Below are 14,456 nucleotides of genomic sequence, written 5' to 3'. Positions count from 1 at the left end.
GAGCAAGGGAGCTGGTTGCAGCAGGAGGGAAAGACTCCCTGGATTCTCTTTCTGCCTCCGAGTCTGAACTGTGCTCTGCCACAGCCTCTTCTCGTTCACTAATCCCTGTTACCTCTTCTGCTTCGGACCCCCCCCCCAATCTGCTCCTTCTCCCTCTGACCAGTTGTCATCATTCCACCACCTATCCCCAGGTTCTGAGCCCTCTTCCCGGGGGGGGGGGGTCCCTGGCTGGTGCCTCCCACATCTCCTTTGCATCCAGCCAGTCCATGACAACACCCAGCAGTGTAATCACGGGAGTGGGCACTGTTCTTTGCTTTTCTTCATGACAAACAGGAGCAATGCAAGCTGCACCTGGTTTGCTATTTTGTTCAGACCTGAACATTGTTCTCACTGTGAAAGAGTGGGATATAGGTTGTTTGTTTGTTTGTTTTAAACTCCCTCCCCCCCAGCTTGATTTAGTCAAGCGAAGTTATTATAGACACACAAAGGAGTACCTTTCTGCTGGAGAAGTGAGCATGTTTGCCCAGTTTGGTATTAAGAGCCTCCAAGAACATCCCATCAGTGACTCTGCCGACATTCATGCATGCATCATCCAGAATGGCAATGATTCCTTTGTGCTGTTGCTCCACTAGGTCAATAATGATCTGGTTGTTGAAGTAGTCAATCTGCAGAATGTTCAAGCAGGGTTATTTGCAACAGCGATCCAACTGAGGAAGGAATGTTTTCTCTCTCTATTGAAGGCACACAATTGTAGGGAAACAGAGGAGTAAGTGCCAGTTTATGTTTACCCAGAGATGAAGGTCTTCGCTCTAAAGGTTGCGCTCACTGTCAAAATTTCTTCCAATTTCAGTACAGTGGTACCTCAGGTTACAGACGCTTCAGGTTACAGACTCCACTAAGCCAGAAATAGTACCTCAGGTTAAGAACTTTGCTTCAGGATGAGAACAGAAATCGTGCTCTGGAGGCGCAGCAGCAGCAAGAGGCCCCATTAACTAAAGTGGTGCTTCAAGTTAAGAACAGTTTCAGGCTAAGAACGGACCTCCGGAACAAATTAAGTACTTAACCCAAGGTATCACTGTACAGTCATACCTCATGTCACGTTTGCTTCATGTTATATTCCTTCAGGTTACGTCCCGCAGCATCGCAGAAGTACCAGAAAGGGTTACTTCTGGGTTTTGCCACTTGCACATGTGCAGACGCACAAAATGACATCACGCACATGCGCAGAAGCAGCGAATCACAACCTGTGTGTGCACAGACGGGCCACTGCGGTTTGCGCTCTTTTCATGTTGTGAATGAGCCTCCAGAACGAATCCCGTTCACAACCGGAGGTACCCCAGTACTGGTATTTCAGGTCATTTATCCAGCTCCCCTATGGCTTTATTGCAGTTTCAAAGCACCACTAAAAACCTGAAGAATGGAATGGGTCTGTACTCGACTCTCCGTGGCTGGTGACGGAGGGCTTTCACATTCTAAATCCCTCTCTTTTGAGCTTTGAATAGCTACCTGCTGGTGTAGAATTGCTAACACCTGGCATCTTCGAATCCATGTTGGTTTTGTCCGACTGCTCATCTCAGAGCTTTCCAAGCTTTTCATGTTGGTGACACACCTTTTAGACAGGCGTCGTTTCATGACACAATAATTCAGTTTTACTAGCAAACCGGAGGTTAAACTAACCCATTTCCAGGCTCGGGAGAAGCATGGGGAGTGTCTGTGTGACACACCTACACAGTGCAGCTGACACCCTAAAGTGTCGTGACACACAGTTTGGAACGCTCTGGCTTATCTACTCACATGCTTCCATGGAATTCCCTCACGCTGATATTCCTCTTGCTCTTGCTTCAAAACAAGCTGAATGAAGAGCTGCTGCAGTTTCTCATTGCAGTAATTGATACAGAACTGTTCAAAACTAAAGCAAACACAAATTGAATTAATTAATGAATTCTGCAACTGGAAACAATTTAAGGGATATGCCTGGCCTTCTCAAGACATCTCACCTGTTATTGTCAAAGATCTCAAAGCCATAGATATCAAGGACCCCGATTACAGTGTTTTTCCCATGAACTGTGCTGTTGTAGTCCTTGACTTCAATCACGTCATTGATGTGTGTCACAATCCAGCAGAAAAGGCGCTCGTATATTGCCTTCAAACCAAAAGAATACCTAGGGTCATTTTTTGTTTCTGCTGCTCAGGTTTCGTTAGCGTTCAGCTTTGTGATGCATTTCTGCAGCACTCTAACAGGAAACTGGGGAATATGTAACCAGCTGTCAAAATCCTAAAAAGGTTTAAGGAAACTAGCATAGGTTAACTACAGCTTGCTCTCTAGCTGCTTTAGGTTTCACTGTGATGTCAATTTGCAAGATACTGGAGATGCTAAACATGTTAAACCAATATTCTTATCTGTGGTAAGGTCTACGGGTTCTCCCCTCACCCATCACCCCTGGCCAATGGACAATTCCCACTGAGGAAAAAATAGTTGCTCTGTCTCAGACATTGCTTGGTGCTCTTTCCCAAAGTATATTGGTTACCGTATTTTTCGCTCTATAAGACGCACCAGACGACAAGACGCACCTAGTTTTTGGAGGAGGAAAACAAGAAAAAAAAGATATTCTGAATCTCAGAAGCCAGAACAGCAAGAGGGATCGCTGCACAGTGAAAGCAGCAATCCTCCTTGCTGTTCTGGCTTCTGGGATAGCTGCGCAGCCTGCATTCGCTCCATAAGATGCACACACATTTCCCCTTACTTTTTAGGAGGGAAAAAGTGAGTCTTATAGAGCAAAAAATACGGTATATTGTCCAGAGAGTTCTGCATTCTCAAGGCTCCATAAGTCTCCAAGGATACTAACCTGTCTCCCCAAGGCATAAAACTACTCAAAACAGATGTCTCTTAAAAAACCCACCACATTTGTCTGATCCCCTATGGCAAGTAAGAATCACCTTGAGATGAAATGGGCAAAGGGCTAATAAAGAAACGTGTGGGGAAACAACTTAAGATGCTGGCTAGCAATTTATGTGGCCATATCTGCATGGGTGAAAAGTATGAAGACACAGAACAAGACAACCACTGTAAACTTCCAAGTTGGCAGGAGTGTATCAAAATCCACCTTTGCAAATGCATTTCTGCCATAGGTGGCTTCTTGCTCTGTATGCTGTTTATCAATGATGTCCCGGCCAGTAGCAACAGTTCGAAAAAGCAGGGCCTTCTCCACCATGTCAGCCTTGGTTGATAGCAGGTCAGCAATGACAGACACTAACTTGCTGTTTTCAATGACAGGTATGTCACCATCCACAGAAAACTTCAAATTGCCCTGTGGAAAGATTGGAAAAAAATAAGGACAGCAAATGCCACTTCTGATACAGGCAACGCTTTCAGACAGATGCAATTTCCTTAATGCATCCCAATCGGGACAAAGGACAATCTATGTTGATATATATATAATAAATAAATAAATAAATAAATAAATAAATAAATAAATATTTTATTACCGGTATTTATACCCCACCCATCTGGCTGGGTTTCCCCAGCCACTCTGGGCGACTTCCAACAGAATACTAAAATACAATAACCTATTAAACATTAAAAGCTTCCCTAAACAGAGCTGCCTTCAGATGTCTTCTAAAAGTCTGGTAGTTGTTTTTATGCGACTACAGTGGCAAGAATGTTATTTGCCCAAAAATGGAAAGAAGCAGCTAAGTCCTGACGAAAAAAGAATGGATACAAAAACTTATAGAATATGCAGAAATGACGAATCTTACCGGAAAAATAAGAAATCAAGGTAACAAGCTTTTTATAAGTTTATCGAATATGGCTTATTGAATATTTAAAAATAAACTGTAAACAGATAAGTACATTGGCAGGATTACTGTAACAACCTGCAGTTTTATAAACGTATATATTTGCAGAGTATTTATTTAAAGTAGATGAATAAATGAGATAATTAAGTTAATTTGGAATATGCAGAAAATATAAAAAAATAAATTTAAGGAACCGCAGAAAGAGGGGGAAGTCAGGTTTTGAAATGTTAAAATGATTGTAAAATTATTGAAATGTATAAAACTGAAAATCATAAGTAAAATAAAAATAAAAATAGAACAGTGTTTCCCAAACTTAGCTCTCTTTCCCAAATTTAGCTGTTTTCGGACTACAATTCCCATAATCCCAGACTTCTGGCCTTGCTAGCTAGGGATGGTGGGAGTTGTAGTCCAGAAACAGCTGAAGACCCAAGTTGGGAAACACTGGTTTAGAAAGTCACACAGCCCATCTTAGATTTTCCAAGGGGCCGTACCCCATGTGTGCAATTTTAATTTTCTCCCTTGTCCTCACAGATGTCTCTCACACAATAATCAGATCCTTGAAAATTCCACTACTTCAGTTTAAGAAGCTGTTCACAACAACTCCATGGAGGGAGTGAAAGAGGGCTGGGCAGGCTCCTCTACTTTTGTGCTATTTTCACTTTCTTGTGCTGGAAGAGTAGACTTGAGATTGGGTAGGCTGGTTGGGGTGGCTTAGACCAGGTAGAAGCACCAGACACTCACCATGAATGTTCTTTCTGCTTGGGGTGAACAAGGCACCCATATGCTGGGTTAAGACCTCCCATTGCTCAGGAAGGCAGCAAACATACCAGGCATGCAGCCCTCAGTTCTTCTACTCCATCGGTAGGCAAATTAAGGCCCGAGGGGCCGGATCCGGCCCAATTGCCTTCTCAATCCGGCCCGTGGACGGTCTGGGAATCAGCGTGTTTTTACATGAGTAGAATGTGTCCTTCTATTTAAAATGCATCTCTGGGTTATTTGTGGGGCCTCCTGGTGTTTTTACATGAGCCGAATGTGTGCTTTTGTTCAAAATGCATCTCTGGGTTATTTGTGGGGCATAGGAATTCATTCATCCCCCCGCAATATAGTCTGGCCCCCCACAAGGTCTGAGGGACAGTGGACCGGCCCCCTGCTGAAAAAGTTTGCTGACCCCTGTTCTACTCAAAGGTCATCCATCACTCACATTAACTCAGTACTGGAAAGCTCCCAGAGATCGTCTTGAGTTACATCACAGTGCTATGGGACTTGATTAAGGTGCAATGAGATTGGATTATATGTGCATGTCAGGAAGAATGGCAGATGAAAGTAATGGACTATATGGAACTGGCGGAGATGATTGGCAGAATCCGAAACCAGGGAGAAGAGTTGGTGGAAGAAGATTGGAAAAAATTCAAAGACTATTTGCAGAAATATTGTAAAATTAATGAAAGTTAAAATGATGTTGGATTGAAACGAACTGGTTCTAGCAATAAGGTTAGAATGAATTCACAAAAATAGGTTGATAATAGATGAAAATATAAAGTTACAGTATATTAAGATATTGGATTAAGAATAAAACAAAGAGGGGAAGGATTTGCTGAACTAAATATGTGAATTGGAATACAGAAAAGGGAGGTGTGAGGGGGTCAGGGAAACAAGTAAACGAAGTATAAGCTATGAAAAGATGGATTTCTTTTTAACTGTTTTTTCTATTTTCTATTTTCTATTTTTATTTTCTTTGTTGACATTTACTTTGTAACTCATTTGTTTTTCTAAAATCTTAATAAATATATTATAAATATATATATATGTGTGTGTGTGTGTGTGTGCATGTCAGGAGGACGCAGGAGCTGATGCTGCCTTCCACGTTATTCCAGCTGATTCGAAAAATGACACAGGTGAGCCAGAGGAGGAACAGCAGCAGGTGTGGAGCATTACCCAGGTGCTGCTCACAGAGGCTCCATAAAAGGCAGCAGGACAGTGGAGTGTCAGAAGAAGGTTCCAGGAAATTTACAAGTGAAAGGGAACAGTGGCTGAAAGAGACAAAAGGACAACAAAGGAAAATCTTACAGGAGGAGGAAAGAGCGTCAGAGAAGGCAAGAGGAAAACTGGATCAGCTGCAAGTGGAGCCAGAAAGAAAAAAGAAATATGTAAATGGTATGGTTATGGACGAGATCCCAATAGAGAAAGGGACACGACAGGGATGTCCAATATCCCCACTATTGTTTATATCGGTTCTGGAGGTTTTCCTGAACATGATTAGAAGGGACCAGATGGTTAAAGGAATACAGGTCGGAACTAAACAATATAAATTAAGAGCATTTGCAGATGATCTAGTTTTGACACTACAACACCCAGAAGCCAGCACAAAAAGAGTTTTGGAACTAACTGAAATATTTGGTCAAGTAGCAGGTTTTAAATTAAACAAACAAAAGACAAAAGTCTTGGAAAAAAATTTAACGATGGGGGAAAAAGATAGCTTTCAAAGAGAAACCGGTTTGGAAATTGCAAGAAGAGTAAAATATCTGGGGGTGAACTTAACATCTAAGAATGTGAACTTATTTAAAGATAATTATGAGAAATGTTGGTTGGAAGTGAAGAAAGATTTCGTTATATGGTCTAGGCTGAGACTTTCCTTGTTAGGCCGAATTGCTGTTATCAAGATGAATGTACTGCCGAGATTGTTATTTCTGTTCCAGACACTGCAAATTTTAGACAAGATGGATTGTTTCAAGAAGTGGCAGAAAGATATATCTAAATTTGTCTGGCAGGGCAAAAAACCCAGAATAAAATTTAAGATTTTGACCGATGCAAAGGATAGAGGGGGCTTTGCCCTGCCGGACTTAAAACTTTACTATGAAGCAGCAGCTTTCTGCTGGTTGAAACCATGGCTACTTCTTGAGAACACAGATATTCTGGATCTGGAAGGTTATGATAATAACTTTGGTTGGCATGCATATCTATGGTATGACAAGGTAAAGGTACATAGAAACTTTAAAAACCATATTGTCAGGAAAGCACTGTATAATGTATGGAATAGATATAAAGATTTGTTAGAAAGTAAAACCCCCAGGTGGTTGTCACCAATGGAAGCTAAGGCGGTAAAAAGACTTAACATGGACTCAGATTGGCCAAAATATTGTGAAATTATAGAATATGATGGTGAAAACCTGAAACTACAGAGTTTTGAGAAATTGAAACCTAAAGTCCGAGACTGGTTACATTATTACCAGATTAACGAAACCTTTAAGCAAGACAGGAAACTAGGATTTCAGAAGGAGAGGTCAAAGTTAGAAACAGAATTGCTAGAACCCAATACTAAGAATCTGTCTAGAATGTATAATTTGCTGCTAAAATGGAACACACAGGATGAAACGGTTAAATCAGCTATGATTAAGTGGGCACAAGATGTTGGTCATGATATTATGTTTGCTGACTGGGAGCAGTTATGGACCACAGGTATTAAATTTACGGCATGTAGTGCCTTGAAAGAAAATATAATGAAAATGATCTATAGGTGGTACATGACCCCAGTCAAGCTTGCAAAGATATATCACTTGCCCAATAACAATTGTTGGAAGTGTAATGAATGCGAAGGAACTTTTTATCATCTTTGGTGGACCTGCCCGAAGATTAAGGCCTACTGGGAAATGATCTATAATGAAATTAAGAAAATCCTTAAGTGGACATTTACAAAGAAACCAGAGGCTTTTCTCTTGGGCATGGTGGGCCAAACGGTTCCAAAGAAAGATAGAACATTCTTTATGTACGCAACAACAGCAGCAAGAATTCTTTTGGCGAAGTATTGGAAGACTAAAGAAGTACCTACTCTGGAAGAATGGCAGACCAAGGTGACTGAATTTATGGGACTGGCAGAGATGACCGGCAGAATCCGTGACCAGAAGAGAGAGACAGTGGAAGAAGACTGGGAAAAATTCAAAATCTATCTTAAAAATTGCTGTAAAATTTCGGAATGTTAAGATGTCAAGGGATTAGATATAAAGAATTACAGCTGTAAAAATTGAAATTTAGAAAAAAGCTCTAAAGAGAATTAAATATAAAAAGGGATGAAGGATTGCTAAAAAAATTTTAAAATAAGGATGCAGTGAAGGGGAGGTTTGGGGAAGTCGCGTTATGTTTGTTTGTTTTTTGTTTATGTTGTAAAATTAATAAAAATTATTAAAAAAAAAAAGAAAGAAAAAAGAAATAAAGAGAACAACTTTAGGTTGTCAAGCCCAGTGGCACGCCAGAAAAATAACATTGCAGAATAGAATGGGCAGGTGAAGGGAGCTGCTGCGGTATGTAAAAATAGACATGGGTAGGTAGGAAAACCCTGCACTATAGAAACAGAAATAGATGAAAAGGAATTCCAAGCCATAAGGCAGGCATGTCCAAAGTCCATTTTGGGGGCCTAATCCAGCCACAGGCAGTTCCACCCCGTGGTCAACAACTTTGGGGTAAAATCCTAAAAAGGTCAACAACTTTGGTCGGCCCTCATGCATGTTCACATCATCAAATCTGGCCCTCTTTGAAAAAAAGTTTGGACAACCCTGCCATAAGGGTTCTCCCAGGCAACCTGTGAAGCCTGGGGTTCTGAGGATATTTGAGAACTAAAAAAGCAAATTTTGGTGGCAAAGAGATTGGTGCTCCAATAGTGAAAGGAACACTCTCCCCCTCCGACAGTACAAAAAGTTTATCTGCATTAGCAGCATATGAGAAAGCAACTTTTCAAAGTCAACAGCATACAAAGGAAGTTCTCCATCATCTGGACTCCACGTATGGATATATTTGCACAACAGATATAAAAACGACAAACACTGACCGTATTTCCAATGTACTAAACGAATTATTGAACATTTATAATTTTCCACCCCATTTTGTTTTATTTTGTATTTAAGTAGGGTTGCTGTAAAGAAAGTAAAGATTTAGACGCATCAAAGTGGTCACATTTCCCTGTTGTTGAGCAAGTTGTTAAGAAGACACCAAATTTCTCGAGCGTCTTTCTTTCTTTTCTTTTTTTTTTAGAAAAACCCCAAAGTCGTTGTGCCAAAAAATGAAGATTTTTCGATTGACTTGCCTAAGATCCAGAACAAAGTGCTGCTTTGGGGAAATTTTCCCTGGATGGCAATTCCACCTTTGAAATCCCAGTAATGTCTGGGAAATCCCAGTAATGTTCAGGCGGACGTATGCTGGCCCTAATTTAAGTGACTTCCATTTAACAAAATGGAAAATTGTTTTAAATTAAATTAAATCATTAAGCTCTCACTCCAGTTCCATCCTATGGTAAAGCTTGAGACAGAGATGCGGAAAGAAGTCCTGGACTAAAATAATTTGAAACAAAGGAATGTGGCTCCAGGAGTTCAGTAATTCCTTCTTTTGGGGAAAGGAACTGCCTGATATGAGCTGCAGGCTTTGACAAATTCCCAGTGTTGAAGGTATACAGGCATGTCCAACAGGTAGATCGCGAGCTGGTAGATCGCGGGGTGTTCCTGGTAGATCCTGGTTGATCTCTGTCCCTTCAGCAAAAAACAACAACAAAAAATCCAACTTTGTCTTACTAAAAAAAGCTCAAACTTCACAACTTTGTTTTCTTAAGAAAAGCTCCACAACTCTGGGTATATCACTGCCAGTCTTTCTACGACAATGGGTAGATCACTGCCAGTTTTTTAATACTGTGAGTAGATCGCAGTCTATTGGGACGTATATGAGATCCCCTGATCAGTGGTTTTGCTGGGGTGAGGACTGGATGCCTCATTCTCTCCAGCCACACAAGTCAGTGGAAAATATTATGATGGAGGGAGAATATGTTGAAGCACTTTCCTTCAAAAGGCTACCTCAGCAGAGGTGCCTATTCTGTAATGTTTGTTAAAGGCTGCAGAAGACTTCCATGTGGCTACCTTACAAATCTCTAAGAAAGGAGAGATAATGGGAAAAGCCATTGAAGCCACTGCTGCCCTTGTTGACTGGGCTCTGATGTTCTGGTCCTTTGGGAGTTGTTGGGTCGCTATGTGCCAGAAAAATGCGAGTTTTGAGCCACATGGCTAGGATAGTGCTTGAGGCTTTCCCCCCTATGGATCTAGGTTGAAAGGAATTGAAAAAGGGAATAAGAAATGTACTATGTATTTTTAATGTACTTCTTCAGTGCTCTTTGAACATCCAGCTTATACTATATACTCTCTCTTGGTTGAGAGGAGCACAGACAAAGGGAAGGGAAAATCAGTTCTTGTTCACTATGGAAGTCCAAAGCAATACTTGGAATAAAGGTTGAATCATGTGCTGGTGAAAAAAAGCAAATGGTTTTTGATGCTGAAAGCTCCTAGCACAGATTCTGTGAGTGGGGGCAATAGCCATTAAGAAGATGACCTTAAAGGAGAAGAACTGAGAAGCTGAGAAAATAAACCTACTTTAAGTGCATGTGGCACAGGAGAACCTTGGTTGGAGCCATCTGAAGAATACTGTGTGAGGAACTGGCTCAGTTGGATGGTTGCTTTGTGCAAGTCCAATCTGCTGATATCGGATGAATCAGTACCAGCTGGAGAAGATTTTAAAAGAGTTTTCAGACTCCCTTTCCTGCTCCTAGTGAACTAACTGGCCATTTATGCCAACAATAACAGCCTGCTTAATTATTCAAACAACACCTTATTTTAATATAAAAATATGATAACGCTGAGGGGGACCCCTGGAAAAGTTGAGGGAAGTCGAGGGAGATCTATAGGATAACAGAGATGCAGTGCTAGCTGATGCTGGGGGGGGGGGGGAAGACTACATTTTCCTGAGAGTTGAATATAGCGGGAAGGCCATTGCTGCTCATAATGGGGAATGGTCTGGGCTACACCCTTCCAAGATGACACTTGGCAGGATACAGATAGGTAGCCGTGTTGGTCTGCCATAGTCAAAACAAAAAAAATCCTTCCAGTACACTGGATACTTTTCCAGTACACAGTACACAGTATACTTCCAGTACACAGATACTTTTCAGTGTATCTGAAGAAGTGTGCATGCACACGAAAGCTCATACCAAGAACTGACTTAGTTGGTCTTTAAGGTGCTACTGGAAGGAATTTTTTTGTTTTGACTTGGCAGGATGATGTTGAGGAACCCAAAATGGCATCAAAGGGGCCTACCCTCTTTGTGAACTCTTTCCACACCACCTGATATGGTGAGATCAACATCTCTGTGGCTCGTTTGTTGCTCCTTGGTGTTGGATTCCATCTAGTGGCAGCAGTTGGCATATTAGGACTCCCTGGGATGAGAGATGGTGCTTGGGAAGCAGACACCCATATCACCTTGCCAACAAAGGTCCGTATAGTTAAAGCTATGGTTTTCCGAGTAGTGATGTATGGAAGTGAGAGCTGGACCATAAAGAAGGCTGATCGCCAAAGAATGGATGCTTCTGAATTATGGTGCTGGAGGAGACTCTTGAGAGTCCCATGGACTGCAAGAAGATCAAACCTCTCCATTCTGAAGGAAATCAGCCCTGAGTGCTCACTGGAAGGACAGATCCTGAAGCTGAGACTCCAATACTTTGGCCACCTCATGAGAAGAGTAGACTGCCTGGAAAAGACCCTGATGCTGGGAAAGATGGAGGGCACAAGGAGAAGGGGACGACAGAGGATGAGATGGTTGGACAGTGTTCTCGAAGCTACCACCATGAGTTTGACCAAACTGCAGGAGGCAGTGGAAGACAGGAGTGCCTGGCGTGCTCTGGTCCATGGGGTCACAAAGAGTCGGACACGACTAAACAACAACAGGAGCAGGCCGACTACAGAGGCTTACGGCTAGAGCATTGGTAGCCAAACTAGGAGCCAGTGTGGTGTAGTCGTTAAGAGCCGTAGACTCATAATCTGGGGAACCAGGTTTGTGTCCCTGCTCCTCCACATGCAGCTGCTGGGTGACATTGAGCTAGTCACACTTCACAAGTCTCTCAGCCCCACTCACCTCACAGCGTGTTTGTTGTGGGGGAGGAAGGGAAAGGAGAATGTTAGCCGCTTTGAGACTCCTTTGGGTAGTCATAAAGCGGGATATCAAATCCAAACTCTTCTTCTTCTTCCGGGGGCCGGATCCGGCCCAATCGCCTTCTAAATCCGGCCCACGGATGGTCCAGGAATCAGCATGTTTTTACATGAGTAGAATGTGTCCTTTTATTTAAAATGCATCTCTGGGTTATTTGTGGGGCACAGGAATATGTTCATCCCCCCCCCCCCAAATATAGTCTGGCCCCTGCCCAAGGTCTGAGGGATAGTGGACCGGCCCCCTGCTGAAAAAGTTTGCTGACTCAGTCTCAGGCACCTGTGATTTTTTTACATTTAGCTATTCTCTCACACTGAACTGTTTCCTTTGCGGTTTCACCTGCCTTCTCTAAACGGAGCCATGGGGAAAGGAGGAGAGGCAAAAGACAAAAGACACAGCACATTTAAGGAGGGTTTTTTTTAAAAAGCAAAAACAACAACCAAGACACGGGTGGCACTGTGGGTTAAACCACAGAGCCTAGGACTTGCCGATCAGAAGGTCGGCATTTCGAATCCCGTGATTCGGGTGAGCTCCCGTTGCTTGGTCCCTGCTCCTGCCAACCTAGCAGTTCGAAAGCACGTCAAAGTGCAAGTAGATAAATAGATACCACTCCGGCAGGAAGGTAAACAGTGTTTCCATGCACTGTTCTGGTTCGCCAGAAGTGGCTTAGTCATGCTGGCCACATGACCCGGAAGCTGTACGCCAGCTCCCTCGGCCAATAAAGCGAGATGAGCGCTACAACCCCAGAGTCGGCCACGACTGGACCTATGGTCAGGGGTCCCTTTACCTTTACCTTAAAAACCAAGAAGATGGAAGAAAAAACTAGAGATCTAGGAACAACTGTAAAACAAAGATAGATAAGAGGGGAAATCCTGAAGTCATCCAACGAAAGGTGGGAAGGTTAGAGAGAAGCCTGTCCTTGAAAACGCAAGGAATAAACTGAAGGAGGGGATTAATGACATGTTCCCTGTCTTTCTGAGCAATGGGATGTCCAAACCCAGCCTATTGGACGCCTCACCCATCCCAAATGAGAAGTCCTTTTAACTCTCTTTCTGGTGGGCTTCTCTTTTCTGTTACAGATAAATGCAGCTTCATGAAGATCTTTGTTGAGAAGCAGCTCCCAAGTTGCTGAAAAGGCTTAAGCTCCAATTCTTTCACTCCACTGCAATCTCCTTAAAAAAACCCAACAACCCCAAAACCTACTATTCCAGTCAATTTACAAGACGCGCATGCAAAGGAGGCAGAACAAACAATCTGTGCCCTCGCCTCCAGCGTTCTAGGAACTCCACTTCTACCTCCGTATGAAGTAACAGAGCTGGAGTCAGGTCTTCTGCCATTCTGTCAAAACAGTGACACATCTGTCATAAACTCATTTAAAAATGAAACCTTGATTGCTGGCTTATCTGCTAGACAAGTCCCACGTAATAAGTATATGCTGGTACAGAGTATTCTTTTCCTTCCCCAGTAAAGGGATTCTAAGCCTAAAGTGTGCTAATCATCCCAGGCAATTAAATTTGAGAAGCATTCAACAGCTTTCCTCAGTCAGATCCAATATGAGATTTGGACAAGAGAGAGTAGCGATCTCTACATTTGCTTGGTACTGACAGGAAATATTGAATTTGTGGAGAAACAAGTGGTCTCCTCTTCCGGAGCTGCAGCTCTGTCATAATGCCACTCAAAGTGTGCTCTTTTGCTCTCGCTCTCCTGATTATTCCTCAAATCAACACACACACCTCAGCATGTTAGCAGCCCAGAGATTCATCTCTTTGTACATGGCGCCCCCTTACTCACCAAATGGAGAATGGTAGCTAGAATTTTGTATACTGTCTGAACCTCCTCTGGTTCAAATCCAATTACTTTCATAGCATCAGCGACAGCTTTGAAGTCAGCACCGTCATTAATAGAACACTGAAAAAGAAGCAGCAGCAACAACAACAAATTAATCAGATGCAAGACCGCTGCATGCACACAGATGGTGCAGTATTAGACAAGAAAAATCATGGCGGACATTTCTGCACTGGTGAGTTGAAAAGAAGAAGAAAACCCTGGAGACACACTGGTGCCCCGCAAGACGAACACCTCGCAAGACGGAAAACCCGCTAGACGAAAGGGTTTTCCGTTTTGGAGGCACTTCGCAAAACGAATTTCCCTATGGGCTTGCTTCGCAAGACGAAATGTCTTGTGAGTTCCTGCGGGTTTTCCCCCCTTTTCCCCCCCTTTTCCTAAGCTGCTAAGCCGCTTATCAGCTGATCCGCTAAAAGCCGCTAAACCGCTAATAGCGCTAATCTGCTAAGCTGTCAATGGGCTTGCTTCGCAAGACGAAAAAACCGCTATACAAAGAGCCTCACGGAACGGATTCTTTTCGTCTTGTGAGGCACCACTGTATTGCACAATATTTACTCTGAAAACAGAAAACGTCCTGTGTAGTTTGAGCTATGACTCTTCCTCAGAGTCAATTTATCATCAGGTAGAAGTCTCTATGTCTTCAGTATACAGTGGTACCTCTGGTTACGTACTTAATTCATTCCGGAGGTCCGTTCTTAACCTGAAACTGTTCTTAACCTGAAGCACCACTTTAGGGGGCCTCCCGCTGCTGCTGCCGCCGCGTGATTTCTGTTCTCATCCTGAAGCAAAGTTCTTAACCCGAGGTTTTA

At 42.7% G+C, this 14,456-nt stretch overlaps 1 protein-coding gene across 2 annotated transcripts in view; it reads right to left on the bottom strand.

The window, feature by feature from the left end:
* The window catches only part of MYO1D (myosin ID), a 175,922-nt gene that overhangs the window by 120,834 nt on the left and 40,632 nt on the right, over nucleotides 1-14,456 (bottom strand). For both annotated transcript variants that reach the window (XR_014150687.1, XM_081837683.1), the window contains exons 7-11: nucleotides 13,594-13,710; nucleotides 3,105-3,308; nucleotides 1,998-2,143; nucleotides 1,795-1,909; nucleotides 495-665 (exon numbers count right to left, since the gene is read on the bottom strand). Coding sequence is in view for 1 of the 2 variants with exons in the window: in XM_081837683.1 (XP_081693809.1) it covers nucleotides 495-665; nucleotides 1,795-1,909; nucleotides 1,998-2,143; nucleotides 3,105-3,308; nucleotides 13,594-13,710 (753 nt within the window). In the remaining variant the exon portion in view is untranslated. The remainder of the gene's footprint in view (nucleotides 1-494; nucleotides 666-1,794; nucleotides 1,910-1,997; nucleotides 2,144-3,104; nucleotides 3,309-13,593; nucleotides 13,711-14,456) is intronic.

The sequence above is a fragment of the Podarcis erhardii genome (assembly GCF_964252035.2).
Source record: "Podarcis erhardii genome assembly, chromosome: 13".
Classification (NCBI taxonomy): Eukaryota; Metazoa; Chordata; class Lepidosauria; order Squamata; family Lacertidae; genus Podarcis; species Podarcis erhardii.
Note: the sequence above shows the minus strand (reverse complement) of the source record. Positions and strands in the feature narration are given on the sequence as shown.